General features: G+C 46.9%; 1 protein-coding gene across 5 annotated transcripts in view; it reads right to left on the reverse strand.

Annotated features, from left to right (window-relative positions):
* LOC137524482 (ankyrin repeat and fibronectin type-III domain-containing protein 1-like) overlaps nt 1–15523 on the reverse strand; it is a 747681-nt gene that overhangs the window by 309844 nt on the left and 422314 nt on the right. Inside the window, exon 1 of one of the 5 annotated variants that reach the window (XM_068244407.1) lies at nt 7580–7626. The exons of the other annotated variants lie outside the window; for them this stretch is intronic. Within the exon in view, the coding sequence (XP_068100508.1) occupies nt 7580–7603 (24 nt within the window). The 5' untranslated portion in view covers nt 7604–7626. Of the gene's footprint in view, nt 1–7579; nt 7627–15523 lie in introns of those variants that run through there. 5 annotated transcript variants of the gene reach the window in all.

The raw sequence follows: 15523 nt of genomic DNA on the forward strand, positions 1-15523 counted from the left end.
ATTTTTATTTTTTTTTTGTAATTAAAAAAAAAAAAAAATACAATAAAAAAAAACATAAATAGTTACTTTAGGGACTGAACTTTTTAAATATTTATGTCAAGAGGGTATAACACTGTTACTTTATAAACTGCGGGCTTGTAATTAGGGATGGATGCAAAACTGAAAAAAATGCACCTTTATTTCCAAATAAAATATTGTCGCCAAACATTGTGATAGGGACATAATTTAAATGGTTTTATAACCGGGACAAATGGGTTAATACATTTCATGGGTTTTAATTACAGTAGCATGCTTTATTTAAAAACTATAATGGCCGAAAACTGAAAAATAATAATTTTTTCCCACATTTTTTCCTATTTCCCCATTAAAACACATTTAGAATAAAATAATTCTTGGCATAATGTCCCACCTAAAGAAAGCCTAATTGGTGGCGAAAAAAACAAGATATAGTTCATTTCATTGGGATAAGTAATAATAAAGTTATAGACGAATGAATGGAAGGAGCGCTGAAAGGTGAAAATTGCTCTGGTGGTCAGGGGGTAAAACCCCTCAGTGGTGAAGTGGTTAAAGGGTACCCGAGGCTTGCCATATTTATTTCCTTGTAAACAAAGCAAGTTGCCTGGCAGCCCTGTTGATGATCTGGCTAAAAGGGAACCAGAGAAGGCCAGAGACGGAAAATGAAAAAAGATTTTATACGTACCTGGGGCTTCCTCCAGCCCCATCAGCATGGATCGCTCCCACGTCGCTGTCCTCTGCTGCCTCTATCGCCGGTACCATGTCCCGTCACTTCCACCGGACGCAGCCAGTTGTACACATCCACAAGGACTCCCCCCGTCTCGCCGGGGCCTGCTTTACGCAAGTGCCTGCGCAGTAAGGAGGGAGCGTGCGTTGACTGGCCCTGACTGGCCAAAGTGACAGGACCCGGTAAAGGACGGCAGCGTGGGAGAGATCCATGCTAATGGGGCTGGAGAAAGCCCCAGGTATGTATATTAGGTCGTTCATCTCTGGTTCTCTTTAAGTAGTGTCTGAATCAAAACACTGGAACAAGCATATGGGTAATCCAGTAAATCCTGAGTCAGCTGAGTGAGAGTACCTGATCTGCTGCATGCTTGTTCAGGGTCTATGTTTAAAAGTCAACCAAGGGAGAAGTGAAAGGAGAGAGCTGGCACTCGATGATGGCCAACTGCAAGGTGATCCGGAAGAGCTCAGCAGTAATGTGCTCCCATTAGAGACACAGGATCAGGAGGACTGCCAGGGAACTGCTGTTTAGAAGGTAATAAATATGGCAGCCTCCATATCCCTCTCACCTCGGGGTCCCTTTAAGCAACGTCACCGAACCGATGCTGTACTAACACAGAGTCAGCTGTATAACTGATGACGCATTCTGCTGCAATGTGGGCAGACAGAGGGATGACAGAGTGGTGCAGATGTGATGTCACGTGGACTTGGCAAGGGGCGGCACATGTATTGGCCGTTGCTCAGCCAAGTTGACACCCCCTCCCTGGGGTTGCAGGGTGGGGTCGGGGTACACATGCTGGATTATTGGTTGAGGTGGTAGTTATCGGGCGACTCAGCAGACTTTAATCAAGCATTTGTATGGACTTTTGGGGCACAGAAGAGAGTGGGATGTAAAGGCTGCCTTGTTCCTTACAAATGATGCCATTGCTGTCCTGCTGATACTTTGGCAGCCTCCATATCCCTCTCACTACAGTGTTCCTTTTTTAAGGGATGCTTTTCATATTTTGTACAAAATGCCTTTTCCATAGCAACAAGTGAAAAAATTCTGAAAAGTACATAAGAGAGGTAATAAAAAAAAATTAAAAAAAAAAGCTTTGATTCACTTAGAAAAGTTATTTTGAGAATTTGTTTTTATGCGGGAGGCTGATCATGTATTCTATTGATAAGGTGAAAAAACCTTTACGTCACAAAACCCAGGGGAGCCGTTTATTAAATTAGGGCCCATAAGGTATAAAATAAGCCCACAAGTCATTAATTGAACAACACTTTCCTAAAACTGAAAGAATAGTTTTTAACAGATCATAATGCACTAAGTAACTCTAAGGGCTCTTTTCCACTAGCGCAAATCGTGAAGTCGCAAACCGCTAGCGATTTTACAATCGCTACGGTTTGTTTTTTAACATAGGAATCGCGGTAGGTCATTTCCACTACCGCGATTCGTTTTTGACGGGAACGCGAACGCGCGGCGGAGCGATATTTGCCGCGATTTTGCTATGCAGTGCATAGCATAGCAAAATTGCGGCCGCAAACGTCGGGAAATCGCCGGAATTGCGATTCAGCAATCGCTAGCGTTCAGCGTGAACGCTAGCGACTGCTAGTGGAAAAGGGCCCTAAGGGCTCGTTCACACCGAAGTTAACCGCAAACCGCTAGCTATTTTTAAAACCGCTAGTCCTATTGTACCCTACGGCATGTGTTCCCACTGCCACGATCGCAGACGTTTTGCGATTATCGCTAATCGCAAACGCGTTACCTGCATCGGTTTGCCGGCGATTCTGGAGAGATTGAGATTAGCATGTATAGAACCGCTAATCGCGATCGCTCCCAAAAAGTTAATTTGTCCAGTGATTCTCTTTTTCTGCGGAAAAATCACCCGCTGAAACGCTAACGCTAATCGCTAGCGTTTAGCGATTTTAGATGTGCACGGGACCATATAAATATTTGTTACATTCTGTTCCTTCATGACTAAATGTGCCCATACACTATGAGATATTCCTCAGAGATTAACGCCCAATTGTAATTCTGACCGATTTCTAGCAAAAATCGTCAATGTTACCAATGGGACAAGACGGTTTATTGCTAGACAAACATGCTTCCCCATGCTAATGCTGCTCTCCCCGGGGTCTCATGCAGAGTATTAGTGCAGCAAAGTGCTTGATCACACACTTTTCCAGCAGGTGTGCTGCCGCCAGCTGCCGATGCCTGTAGTGACCCTGTGAACCAGCACGGTATGACTGTGTAGTGACCCTGTGAACCAGCAGTGTATATGACTGCGTAGTGACCCTGTGAACCAGCAGTGTATATGAGTGCGTAGTGACCCAGTGAACCAGCAGTGTATGAGTGCGTAGTGACCCTGTGAACCAGCAGTGTATATGAGTGCGTAGTGACCCTGTGAACCAGCAGTGTATATGAGTGTGTAGTGACCCTGTGAACCAGCAGTGTATGAGTGCGTAGTGACCCTGTGAACCAGCAGTGTATGACTGCGTAGTGACCCTGTAAACCAGCAGTGTATATGACTGCGTAGTGACCCTGTGAACCAGCAGTGTATATGAGTGCGTAGTGACCCAGTGAACCAGCAGTGTATGAGTGCGTAGTGACCCTGTGAACCAGCAGTGTATATGAGTGCGTAGTGACCCTGTGAACCAGCAGTGTATATGAGTGCGTAGTGACCCAGTGAACCAGCAGTGTATGAGTGCGTAGTGACCCTGTGAACCAGCAGTGTATATGACTGCGTAGTGACCCTGTGAACCAGCAGTGTATGAGTGCATAGTGACCCTGTGAACCAGCAGTGTATGAGTGCATAGTGACCCTGTGAACCAGCAGTGTATATGAGTGCGTAGTGACCCTGTGAACCAGCAGTGTATATGAGTGCGTAGTGACCCTGTGAACCAGCAGTGTATGACTGCGTAGTGACCCTGTGAACCAGCAGTGTATGAGTGCATAGTGACCCTGTGAACCAGCAGTGTATGAGTGCGTAGTGACCCTGTGAACCAGCAGTGTATATGAGTGCGTAGTGACCCTGTGAACCAGCAGTGTATATGAGTGCGTAGTGACCCTGTGAACCAGCAGTGTATATGAGTGCGTAGTGACCATGTGAACCAGCAGTGTATATGAGTGCGTAGTGACCCAGTGAACCAGCAGTGTATGAGTGCGTAGTGACCCTGTGAGCCAGCAGTGTATAGGAGTGCGTAGTGACCCTGTGAACCAGCAGTGTATGACTGCGTAGTGACCCTGTGAACCAGCAGTGTATATGATTGCGTAGTGACCCTGTGAACCAGCAGTGTATGAGTGCGTAGTGACCCTGTAAACCAGCAGTGTATATGAGTGCGTAGTGACCCAGTGAACCAGCAGTGTATGAGTGCGTAGTGACCCAGTGAACCAGCAGTGTATGAGAGAGTAGTGACCCTGTGAACCAGCAGTGTATGAGTGCGTAGTGACCCTGTGAACCAGCAGTGTATGACTGCGTAGTGACCCTGTGAACCAGCAGTGTATATGAGTGCGTAGTGACCCTGTGAACCAGCAGTGTATGAGTGCATAGTGACCCTGTGAACCAGCAGTGTATTAGTGCATAGTGACCCTGTGAACCAGCAGTGTATAGGAGTGCGTAGTGACCCTGTGAACCAGCAGTGTATATGAGTGCGTAGTGACCCTGTGAACCAGCAGTGTATGAGTGCGTAGTGACCCTGTGAACCAGCAGTGTATGAGTGCGTAGTGACCCTGTAAACCAGCAGTGTATATGAGTGCGTAGTGACCCTGTGAACCAGCAGTGTATGAGTGCGTAGTGACTCTGTGAACCAGCAGTGTATTAGTGCATAGTGACCCTGTGAACCAGCAGTGTATATGAGTGCGTAGTGACCGTGTGAACCAGCAGTGTATATGACTGCGTAGTGACCCTGTGAACCAGCAGTGTATGAGTGCGTAGTGACTCTGTGAACCAGCAGTGTATGAGTGCATAGTGACCCTGTGAACCAGCAGTGTATGACTGCGTAGTGACCCTGTGAACCAGCAGTGTATGAGTGCATAGTGACCCTGTGAACCAGCAGTGTATGAGTGCGTAGTGACCCTGTGAACCAGCAGTGTATATGAGTGCGTAGTGACCCTGTGAACCAGCAGTGTATGAGTGCGTAGTGACCCTGTGAACCAGCAGTGTATATGAGTGTGTAGTGACCCTGTGAACCAGCAGTGTATGAGTGTGTAGTGACCCTGTGAACCAGCAGTGTATATGAGTGCGTAGTGACCCTGTGAACCAGCAGTGTATATGAGTGCGTAGTGACCCTGTGAACCAGCAGTGTATATGAGTGCGTAGTGACCCTGTGAACCAGCAGTGTATGACTGCGTAGTGACCCTGTGAACCAGCAGTGTATGAGTGCGTAGTGACCCTGTGAACCAGCAGTGTATAGGAGTGCGTAGTGACCCTGTGAACCAGCAGTGTATATGAGTGCGTAGTGACCCTGTGAACCAGCAGTGTATGAGTGCGTAGTGACCCTGTAAACCAGCAGTGTATATGAGTGCGTAGTGACCCTGTGAACCATCAGTGTATATGAGTGCGTAGTGACCCTGTGAACCAGCAGTGTATATGAGTGTGTAGTGACCCTGTGAACCAGCAGTGTATGAGTGCGTAGTGACCCTGTGAACCAGCAGTGTATGACTGCGTAGTGACCCTGTAAACCAGCAGTGTATATGAGTGCGTAGTGACCCTGTGAACCAGCAGTGTATATGAGTGCGTAGTGACCCTGTGAACCAGCAGTGTATCAGTGCGTAGTGATCCTGTGAACCAGCAGTGTATATGAGTGCGTAGTGACCCTGTGAACCAGCAGTGTATGACTGCGTAGTGACCCTGTGAACCAGCAGTATATGAGTGCGTAGTGACCCTGTGAACCAGCAGTGTATTAGTGCATAGTGACCCTGTGAACCAGCAGTGTATAGGAGTGCGTAGTGACCCTGTGAACCAGCAGTGTATATGAGTGCGTAGTGACCCTGTGAACCAGCAGTGTATGAGTGCGTAGTGACCCTGTAAACCAGCAGTGTATATGAGTGCGTAGTGACCCTGTGAACCAGCAGTGTATATGAGTGCGTAGTGACCCAGTGAACCAGCAGTGTATGAGTGCGTAGTGACCCTGTAAACCAGCAGTGTCTATTAGTGCGTAGTGACCCTGTGAACCAGCAGTGTATGACTGCGTAGTGACCCTGTGAACCAGCAGTGTAGATGAGTGCGTAGTGACCCTGTGAACGAGCACTGTATGACTGCGTAGTGACCCTGTGAACCAGCAGTGTATATGACTGCGTAGTGACCCTGTGAACCAGCAGTGTATATGAGTGTGTAGTGACCCAGTGAACCAGCAGTGTATGAGTGTGTAGTGACCCTGTGAACCAGCAGTGTATGAGTGCGTAGTGACCCTGTAAACCAGCAGTGTATATGAGTGCGTAGTGACCCTGTGAACCAGCAGTGTATATGAGTGCGTAGTGACCCTGTGAACCAGCAGTGTATATGAGTGTGTAGTGACCCTGTGAACCAGCAGTGTATGAGTGCGTAGTGACCCTGTGAACCAGCAGTGTATGACTGCGTAGTGACCCTGTGAACCAGCAGTATATGAGTGCGTAGTGACCCTGTGAACCAGCAGTGTATTAGTGCATAGTGACCCTGTGAACCAGCAGTGTATAGGAGTGCGTAGTGACCCTGTGAACCAGCAGTGTATATGAGTGCGTAGTGACCCTGTTAACCAGCAGTGTATGAGTGCGTAGTGACCCTGTGAACCAGCAGTGTATGAGTGCATAGTGACCCTGTGAACCAGCAGTGTATATGAGTGTGTACATGCTCCAGGTCACTACAGGCACAGGGAGATGAGGGCAGCACTGAGAAAGGAGTGCACTGGCTGGAGAGGTGAGTGTCAACGCTTTGCTGTGCTAATACTCTGCACTGGGCACCAGGGTGAGCAGCCCATGCAGTGGGAACACTTGTTTTCATGCTGAAACCTATTAAAATCTATGTGCAGTGTGTGGCAATGATACATTCCTCTCTTATCTGACATTGATCAGAGAGGGATCTATCTTTTGGGCACGTCGGGACAAAGTCTGCCAGTGTATGGAAGGCTTATGTAGAGAGTAGATGGCGTGTATTGGAATGCAGGAAACCTGTAGTTTGAATCTGAAAAAACAAAACCAAGACAAAGTAAGCTCCGCCTATGACCAGCTTAGGACTACAAGTAGTCAGAATCTGGCAAGAACAATTTATATTTGACAGTGCATTAAGGGCCCAGTCACACTGGGGATCGCAAAATGCTAGCGATTAGTGCTTGTGTTTTGCGGCAGCGATATTTTTTGCTGTACATTTTTGCAATTTTTGAGCTTTGCGATTAGCGGTTTTAACATTGCAATCACGACTGATCAAAAATTGTGAAAAAGCGATGCATGCACCGCATTTGCATTTAATGTGAATCGCTGTCAATCGCGGCAGTGAGATCACTGCCATATACTTTACATTACACTAAAAAACACCAGCGATTCAGCAGTTAGAGGTAAACGGCCGCTAATCACCCCAGTATGAATGGGCCCTTAGTTATCAGGCAATAAACCAAACTACTTTAATAGCCTTTTAAAACTACAGTAATTACAGTCTTCAGAACAGCCAAACAAGCTCACTGAATAACAGAGGGGCTAGCAAAGTAGGCATGATTGTCATCACATGTGAAGGCCCAGTAGATACACAGAAGGAATGTCACTGAATGTGCACATCTGTGCATCAGTAAAAATGATACAGGCCAAATGGTGGGAAAATGTGGTGTTTGCTGGTGGCCAGCAGGGCAGGGGAAACACTGGGGAAGTGAAAAGGAACGTAAATCAAACCTGAAATGAAGAATCAGGGCTCATACAGTGGAGCACTCCTCCTCTTCTTCTTTTCAACTTTCTCTCTTTTCTCCGTCCATCTAGTACCCAAAACTTAGTCAGCAACCTCTCTGCCCCCGGGCTCTTTGGCACTGCCTTGTCCCTCTCACTTTTGCCAAGAAGGGTAGCCCAGAGGAATGTGGAATCCTGCAGCCAGCTCCTATGGAGAAACCAGTGAGGGTTGGGGAGTGCTGGGTGCATGCTTTCCTCACACTGCCTGTTGTACTTTTACAATCTGGTTGCTTAGCAATAGGCTAAAGGCAAACTCCACAACAGAGAGGGGAAAAAAAGCACAGAGCCAAATGCTAATCAATGCAAAGAAAAGTTTACTTTCATCTCCCTCCTCCCCCCCTCCTTTCCCTGCAAACGTACCATACAACTTCCTGCCATGTCCTGTGAATACAACAGGAATCAGCAGAGCATTACGTACACAACCTGGTTTGTTTTACCTACACTGGCGGAGATTGCTAGCATTTCTTGTACTGCAGTGTTATGAATATCAGAACATTTACTTGCTCTCAGATAGACATCAATGTACCTGGCCTAAGGCAGCTGTCTGTCAAGAGATGTGAATAGACTGAGCAGATACACATTGTGATATCCTCTATCCTGAGGCCAGTCTCTGTACAGCAAAACAGAAACAGAGTCCATGCAGGTATGGCTTCAAAGAAGAGTATAGCAGCCAGTGAGGAAATATCCTTTGCTAAGTTTTTAGAATTTCTCCAGGCAAAGATCTAAATATACAGCATCCGATAGCTGACCGAGAAGAAAGTCCAGATGGTCCCCATTTTGTCTTCCGCACCCTAAATTCTCAATAATAAAATGTGGTCAAGTGACCCGAGGCAGCAGAGCTGTGGATGAGCCAGATACTTAGAATAATTCTGCTGTTTGGCTACGTTCACAGTGGCGTGTTTGGCAGCCGCACTGCAGTGCCTATTCACAGTGCTGCGGGTGTAATGCAGTATAAGGCCTCTTGCACACTGCAAGTGATTCCGATTCAGATTCCGCTTTTTAATCAGTTTTTACATCCGATTCCGATTTGCAGTTTGCTCCCTGCACACTGCAAATCGGAATCTGAATCGGATGTAAAAACTGATTAAAAAGCGGAACCTGAATCGGAATCACTTGCAGTGTGCAAGAGGCCTAATGGCATGCAGCATGGTAACGCACTGCCAGAGACGGGACAAGGTCCTTCAGCACCCAAGGCTGAGACAGCAAAGTGCGCCCCTCCATCCCTTCCAACCCAGCCATCACACACTGATTGCTATTACACCAATAGGTGCCCCAGGGCCCCCAACCTCCCTAACACCTTAATCTCTAGTTATCTGGCTTGCAGTCACTGTCATGTATCCCCTTTTCTTATTTCTTTCTGCTTCAAACACAATTGGGAATGACAGCTGAATGAATTGTGCTCCGTCTCCTACACTGCGCCCTGAGGCTGGAGCCTCTCCAGCCTCTGCCTCGGCCCGGCCCTGCGCACTGCATATAGTGCGTTATGGCAAAACAAACACTGATAATGACAGAGAAGTATCATTTTCATTGACTGTAGGCTGACTGTATGGGACGCAAGGTGCGGATAACATGCGGCACCTCTTTCCCGATCCTTTGTATTCCTGCTGTTACTGGGAATGCAAACAAGGTTATTGCTGGTATTTTAAAAGTGATTTAAAGGGAACCTAAACTGAGAGGGATATGGATGTTTCCTTGTAGACAATACCAGTTGCCTGGCAGTAGTGGTTGAATCACACACCTGAAACAAGCATACAGCTAATCCAGTCTGATTTCAGTCAAAGCACCTGATCTGCATGCTTGTTGATGGGCTGTGGCTAAAAGTATTAGGGCTCGTTCCCACTGTTGCGACGCGATTTCGGCCGCATTCCGACGCTTGTAAAAACGCATGCGGATGCGTTTCCGCATGCGTTTTTACCCGCGATTTCGCGTGCGATTTCGCATGGCAGGGTGCCATGCGAAATTAACCATGACACTGCCAGGGCAAAATAAAATTGAAAAAGGTGCGAAATCGCACGCGAAATCGCGGGTAAAAACGCATGTAACAAACGCATGTGTTTTTACTATTAAATACATTAGCGGCGATTCGCACGGATTCCCGACGCAGGCGAAATCGTTGGCTCTTTTGTGCGTTTTTTCTCCGCAACAAAAAACGCACAACGCCACCGCAGGAGTGGAAACAGCCCCATCCACTCACATTACATGTGCGAATCCGCATGCGTTGGACGCATGCGGATTCGCGATAGTGGGAACGAGCCCTTAGAGACACAGGATCAGCAGGAGAGCCAGACAACTGGTATTATTTTAAAAGGAAAAATCCATATCCTTCTCAGTTTAGGTTCCCTTTAAAGAGAAAAAAATAAAAAAGTAGGCTACCTGATCCGCAGGGCTGAGCAGATCAGGTAGCCGCAAAAAACGCCGCTCCTGTGGGCAATGGCCCACTTTCACTTGCGTCACGACGCTGCACTGAGTGACTATGTTGTCTCTCATAGCGTGCAGGGAGGCGGGGGAGCAGCAGGAGGTGCGGCCAGGGGAGAAGGCTGCCCAATGGCAGTTCAGGAAACCCTGTAGGAACTCCCCTGGAGGGCATTTTAAACAGGGAATTCCTCTCCCCTGTGTTTACCTCTGAGTTAGCGACAAATATTGTTGCTAAACTCAGGGGGCTATAGCACGGCGGTGGTGGGACACAGAGCCGTGTCATTAGGCAGAGAACATGGCTTTGGGGCACATCTGCCCCCTGAAGATCCATCTCGGGTTCTCCTTAAAGGTGATTTATTTGACACAAGCCACACAAAGAGTTTCTAAACACACTGAGTCCTATGGGAGAAAAGCGCTACTGAAATGTTATTGTAATGAGCACTTTGAACGTAGTCATTTGAGGAGGAGATGGGGCACAGACACCTATCTGATTAGATCACTGCCTGCAGCTTATGCTTCATACACACGCTAGATAAGGCTCGGCCAAGGCGGCTGATAGTGACCGCCTCTGCAGATAATCTCGTGTGTGTACAGCGGCCCGGCCCCTAATGCTCCCTAAAACCTCAGCCAGCAACCAGCCTGGTGGTTCAATTCGTCCAAGAGCATTGCTCTTCCTGCGTCAGGTGACATCACTCCCGCGCTGCTCAGACGCCCCCCGCCACATAGCAACAGAACAATTCTAGCCTACAGGCTAGTGACACATATGTACAGCCTCGGTCCTGTACTATCGCCCAAAAGATTGTGTCCTGATTCCCATAGGGCAACATGCCTTGTACGTGTGTACGAGGCTTTAGAATGGCTAAATTTGGCCATACACTGTACAATTTGTTTTGCCCAATTAGACATTCAATTATACAAAACGTCTAATCGATCGTAAATTGAAGTGGCTTGAAACATTTACAATGGATATTAAGGGCTAAAATCAAGTTGAAGACTGATCCGCAATGTTGATCTATAGTCGGTCCTAAAAGAATTGATTGCTTTATCGAGCATAATCTCAATCAAAAACATATTTGGATGGAAACTAAATAGAGTATGGGCAGCTTAAGGTGGTTTAAAATACAAGGCCAAAACCCTTTTAGAGAGACAATGGGCCTGATTAACAAAGCGGTGCTAACAGTTAGCACGCTGGTGAAAAGCCCTTTATCATGCCTAAACTCAGTTTAGGCATGATAAGTTTAGGTGTAATAAGTTTAGGCATGTTAAGTTTAAGTGTGATTAGTTTAGGCATGATAAGTTTAAGCACCAACTGGGTTAGCACCGCAGTGCACAGTTGATCAAAAGTTTTGCGCTAGCAAAGTCTGGTGCACTTCGCATAGAGTTTAATTGCGCTGCTTTGCGTGCGGGACTTAATCTAAACTTATCTAAACTTATCACGCCTAAACTGGCTTTTTACCTGGTGCAATGGTTATCACGCCTAAAGTCTCTAACTGGGTTAGCACCGCTTTGTGAATCGAGCCCAATGTCTATGGTGAAGAAAGTATCTGTCAAAAATGGTTCTTATTGGTATTTTAAAAGTGATTTATTTGACACAAGCCAAAGTAAAGTTTCTAAATATATAAAAACAAACTTTGCCACTAAGTGCTTATATAAGTCTAGGAATACATTTGTGTTTACAGTTCTACCTTTACGTACACCTAAAGTCTCAAGAACAAAAAAAAAAGATTACATGCTTACATCTCGGTAGTGGACTCAATGTAAGTCGAATAGGTTTCTTCCAGCCGTGTTCCCGACTGTGGACAAGCACATCCGTATTAGGCATGCGCAATACGGATGATCTATGCAGGTATTAGGCATGTGCGAGTAAGATCTGTGTGGGAAATAGGCATACGCGAGTAAGATCTGTGTGGGAAATAGGCATACGCGAGTACGATCTGTGTGGGAAATAGGCATGCGCAAGTAAGATCTGTGTGGGAAATAGGCATATGCGAGTAAGATCTGTGCGGGTGTTAGGCATGCGCGAGGTTTGATCTGTGTGGGAAATAGGCATGCGCAAGTAAGATCTGTGTGGGAAATAGGCATACGCAAGTAAGATCTGTGTGGGAAATAGGCATACGCGAGTAAGATCTGTGTGGGAAATAGGCATACGCGAGTAAGATCTGTGTGGGAAATAGGCATACGCGAGTAAGATCTGTGTGGGAAATAGGCATGCACGAGTAAGATCTGTGTGGGAAATAGGCATACGCGAGTAAGATCTGTGTGGGAAAAAAGCATACGCGAGTAAGATCTGTGTGGGAAATAGGCATATGCGAGTAAGATCTGTGTGGGAAATAGGCATGCACGAGTAGGATCTGTGTGGGAAATAGGCATGCGCGAGTAAGATCTGTGTGGGAAATAGGTATGCACGAGTACGATCTGTGTGGGAAATAGGCATGCATGAGTAAGATCTATGTGGGAAATAGGCATGCACGAGTAAGATCTGTGTGGGAAATAGGCATACGCGAGTAAGATCTGTGTGGGGAATAGGCATACACGAGTAAGATCTGTGTGGGAAATAGGCATACGCGAGTAAGATCTGTGTGGGAAATAGGCATGCGCGAGTAAGATCTGTGTGGGAAATAGGCATGCGCGAGTAAGATCTGTGTGGGAAATAGGTATGCACGAGTACGATCTGTGTGGGAAATAGGCATACGCGAGTAAGATTTGTGTGGGAAATAGGCATACGCGAGTAAGATCTGTGTGGGAAATAGGCATACGCGAGTAAGATCTGTGTGGGAAATAGGCATACGCAAGTAAGATCTGTGTGGGAAATAGGCATACGCGAGTAAGATCTGTGTGGGAAATAGGCATACGCGAGTAAGTTCTGTGTGGAAATAGGCATGCGCGAGTAAGATCTGTGTGGGAAATAGGCATGCACGAGTAGGATCTGTGTGGGAAATAGGCATACGCGAGTAAGATCTGTGTGGGAAATAGGCATGCACGAGTAAGATCTTTGTGGGAAATAGGCATGCGCGAGTAAGACCTGTGTGGGAAATAGGCATACGCGAGTAAGATCTGTGTGGGAAATAGGCATACGCGAGTAAGATCTGTGTGGGAAATAGGCATACGCGAGTAAGATCTGTGTGGGAAATAGGCATGCACGAGTAGGATCGGTGTGGGAAATAGGCATGCGCGAGTAAGATCTGTGTGGGAAATAGGCATACTCGAGTAAGATCTGTGTGGGAAATAGGCATACACGAGTAAGACCTGTGTGGGAAATAGGCATACGTGAGTAAGATCTTTGTGGGAAATAGGCATACGCGAGTAAGATCTGTGTGGGAAATAGGCATGCACGAGTACAATCTGTGTGGGAAATAGGCATGCACGAGTAAGATCTGTGCGGGAAATAGGCATGCACGAGTAAGATCTATGTGGGCAATAGGCATGCACGAGTACGATCTGTGTGGGAAACAGGCATACACAAGTAAGATCTGTGTGGGAAACAGGCATACACGAGTAAGATCTGTGTGGGAAATAGGCATACGCGAGTAAGATCTGTGTGGGCAATAGGCGTATGCGAGTACGATCTGTGTGGGAAATAGGCATGCACGAGTACGATCTGTGTGGGAAATAGGCATACGCGAATAAGATCTGTGCGGGAAATAGGCATACGCGAGTAAGATCTGTGTGGGAAATAGGCATACGCGAGTAAGATCTGTGTGGGAAATAGGCATACGCGAGTAAGATCTGTGTGGGAAATAGGCATATGCGAGTAAGATCTGTGTGGGAAATAGGTATACGCGAGTAAGATCTGTGTGGGAAATAGGCATACGCGAGTAAGATCTGTGTGGGAAATAGGCATACGCGAGTAAGATCTGTGTGGGAAATAGGCGTATGCGAGTAAGATCTGTGTGGGAAATAGGCATATGCGAGTACGATCTGTGTGGGAAATAGGCGTGCATGAGTACGATCTGTGTGGGAAATAGGCATACGCGAATAAGATCTGTGCGGGAAATAGGCATACGTGAGTAAGATCTGTGTGGGAAATAGGCATACGCGAGTAAGATCTGTGTGGGACATAGGCATACGCAAGTAAGATCTGTGTGGGAAATAGGCATACACGAGTAAGATCTGTGTGGGAAATAGGCATGCACGAGTACAATCTGTGTGGGAAATAGGCATACACGAGTAAGATCTGTGCGGGTGTTAGGCATACGCGAGTAAGATCTGTGTGGGTGTTAGGCATGCGCGAGTAAGATCCGTGTGGGAAATAGGCATGCACGAGTACGATCTGTGTGGGTATTAGGCATACGCGAGTAAGATCTGTGTGGGAAAAAGGCATACGCGAGTACGATCTGTGTGGGAAATAGGCATGCGCAAGTAAGATCTGTGTGGGAAATAGGCATGCACGAGTACGTTCTGTGTGGGAAATAGGCATACATGAGTAAGATCTGTGTGGGAAATAGGCATACGCGAGTAAGATCTGTGTGGGAAATAGGCATGCACGAGTACGATCTGTGTGGGAAATAGGCATGCACGAGTAGGATCTGTGTGGGTATTAGGCATACACGAGTAAGACCGGTGTGGGAAATAGGCATACACGAGTAAGACCTGTTTGGGAAATAGGCATAAGTGAGTAAGATCTGTGTGGGAAATAGGCATACGCGAGTAAGATCTGTGTGGGAAATAGGCATGCACGAGTATGATCTGTGTGGGAAATAGGCATGCACGAGTAAGATCTGTGCGGGAAATAGGCATGCACGAGTAAGATCTATGCGGGAAATAGGTATGCACGAGTATGATATGTGTGGGAAATAGGCATACACGAGTAAGATCTGTGTGGGAAATAGGCATACACGAGTAAGATCTGTGTGGGAAATAGGCATACGCGAGTAAGATCTGTATGGGAAATAGGCGTATGCGAGTAAGATCTGTGTGGGAAATAGGCATACGCGAGTAAGATCTGTGTGGGAAATAGGCATACGCGAGTAAGATCTGTGTGGGAAATAGGCATGCACGAGTACAATCTGTGTGGGAAATAGGCATGCACGAGTAAGATCTGTGTGGGAAATAGGCATGCGCGAGTACGATCTGTGTGGGAAATAGGCATGCACGAGTACGATCTGTGTGGGAAATAGGCATGCACGAGTACGATCTGTGTGGGAAATAGGCATGCACGAGTACGATCTGTGTGGGTATTAGGCATACGCGAGTAAGATCTGTGTGGGAAAAAGGCATAAGCAAGTACGATCTGTGTGGGAAATAGGCATGCGCAAGTAAGATCTGTGTGGGAAATAGGCGTGCACGAGTAAGATCTGTGCGGGAAATAGGCATGCACGAGTAAGATCTATGTGGGCAATAGGCATGCACGAGTACGATCTGTGTGGGAAACAGGCATACACGAGTAAGATCTGTGTGGGAAATAGGCATACGCGAGTAAGATCTGAGTGGGAAATAGGCATACGCGAGTAAGATCTGTGTGGGAAATAGGCGTATGCG

The sequence above is a fragment of the Hyperolius riggenbachi genome, chromosome 7 (genome assembly GCF_040937935.1).
Source record: "Hyperolius riggenbachi isolate aHypRig1 chromosome 7, aHypRig1.pri, whole genome shotgun sequence".
In the NCBI taxonomy this organism is placed as follows: domain Eukaryota; kingdom Metazoa; phylum Chordata; class Amphibia; order Anura; family Hyperoliidae; genus Hyperolius; species Hyperolius riggenbachi.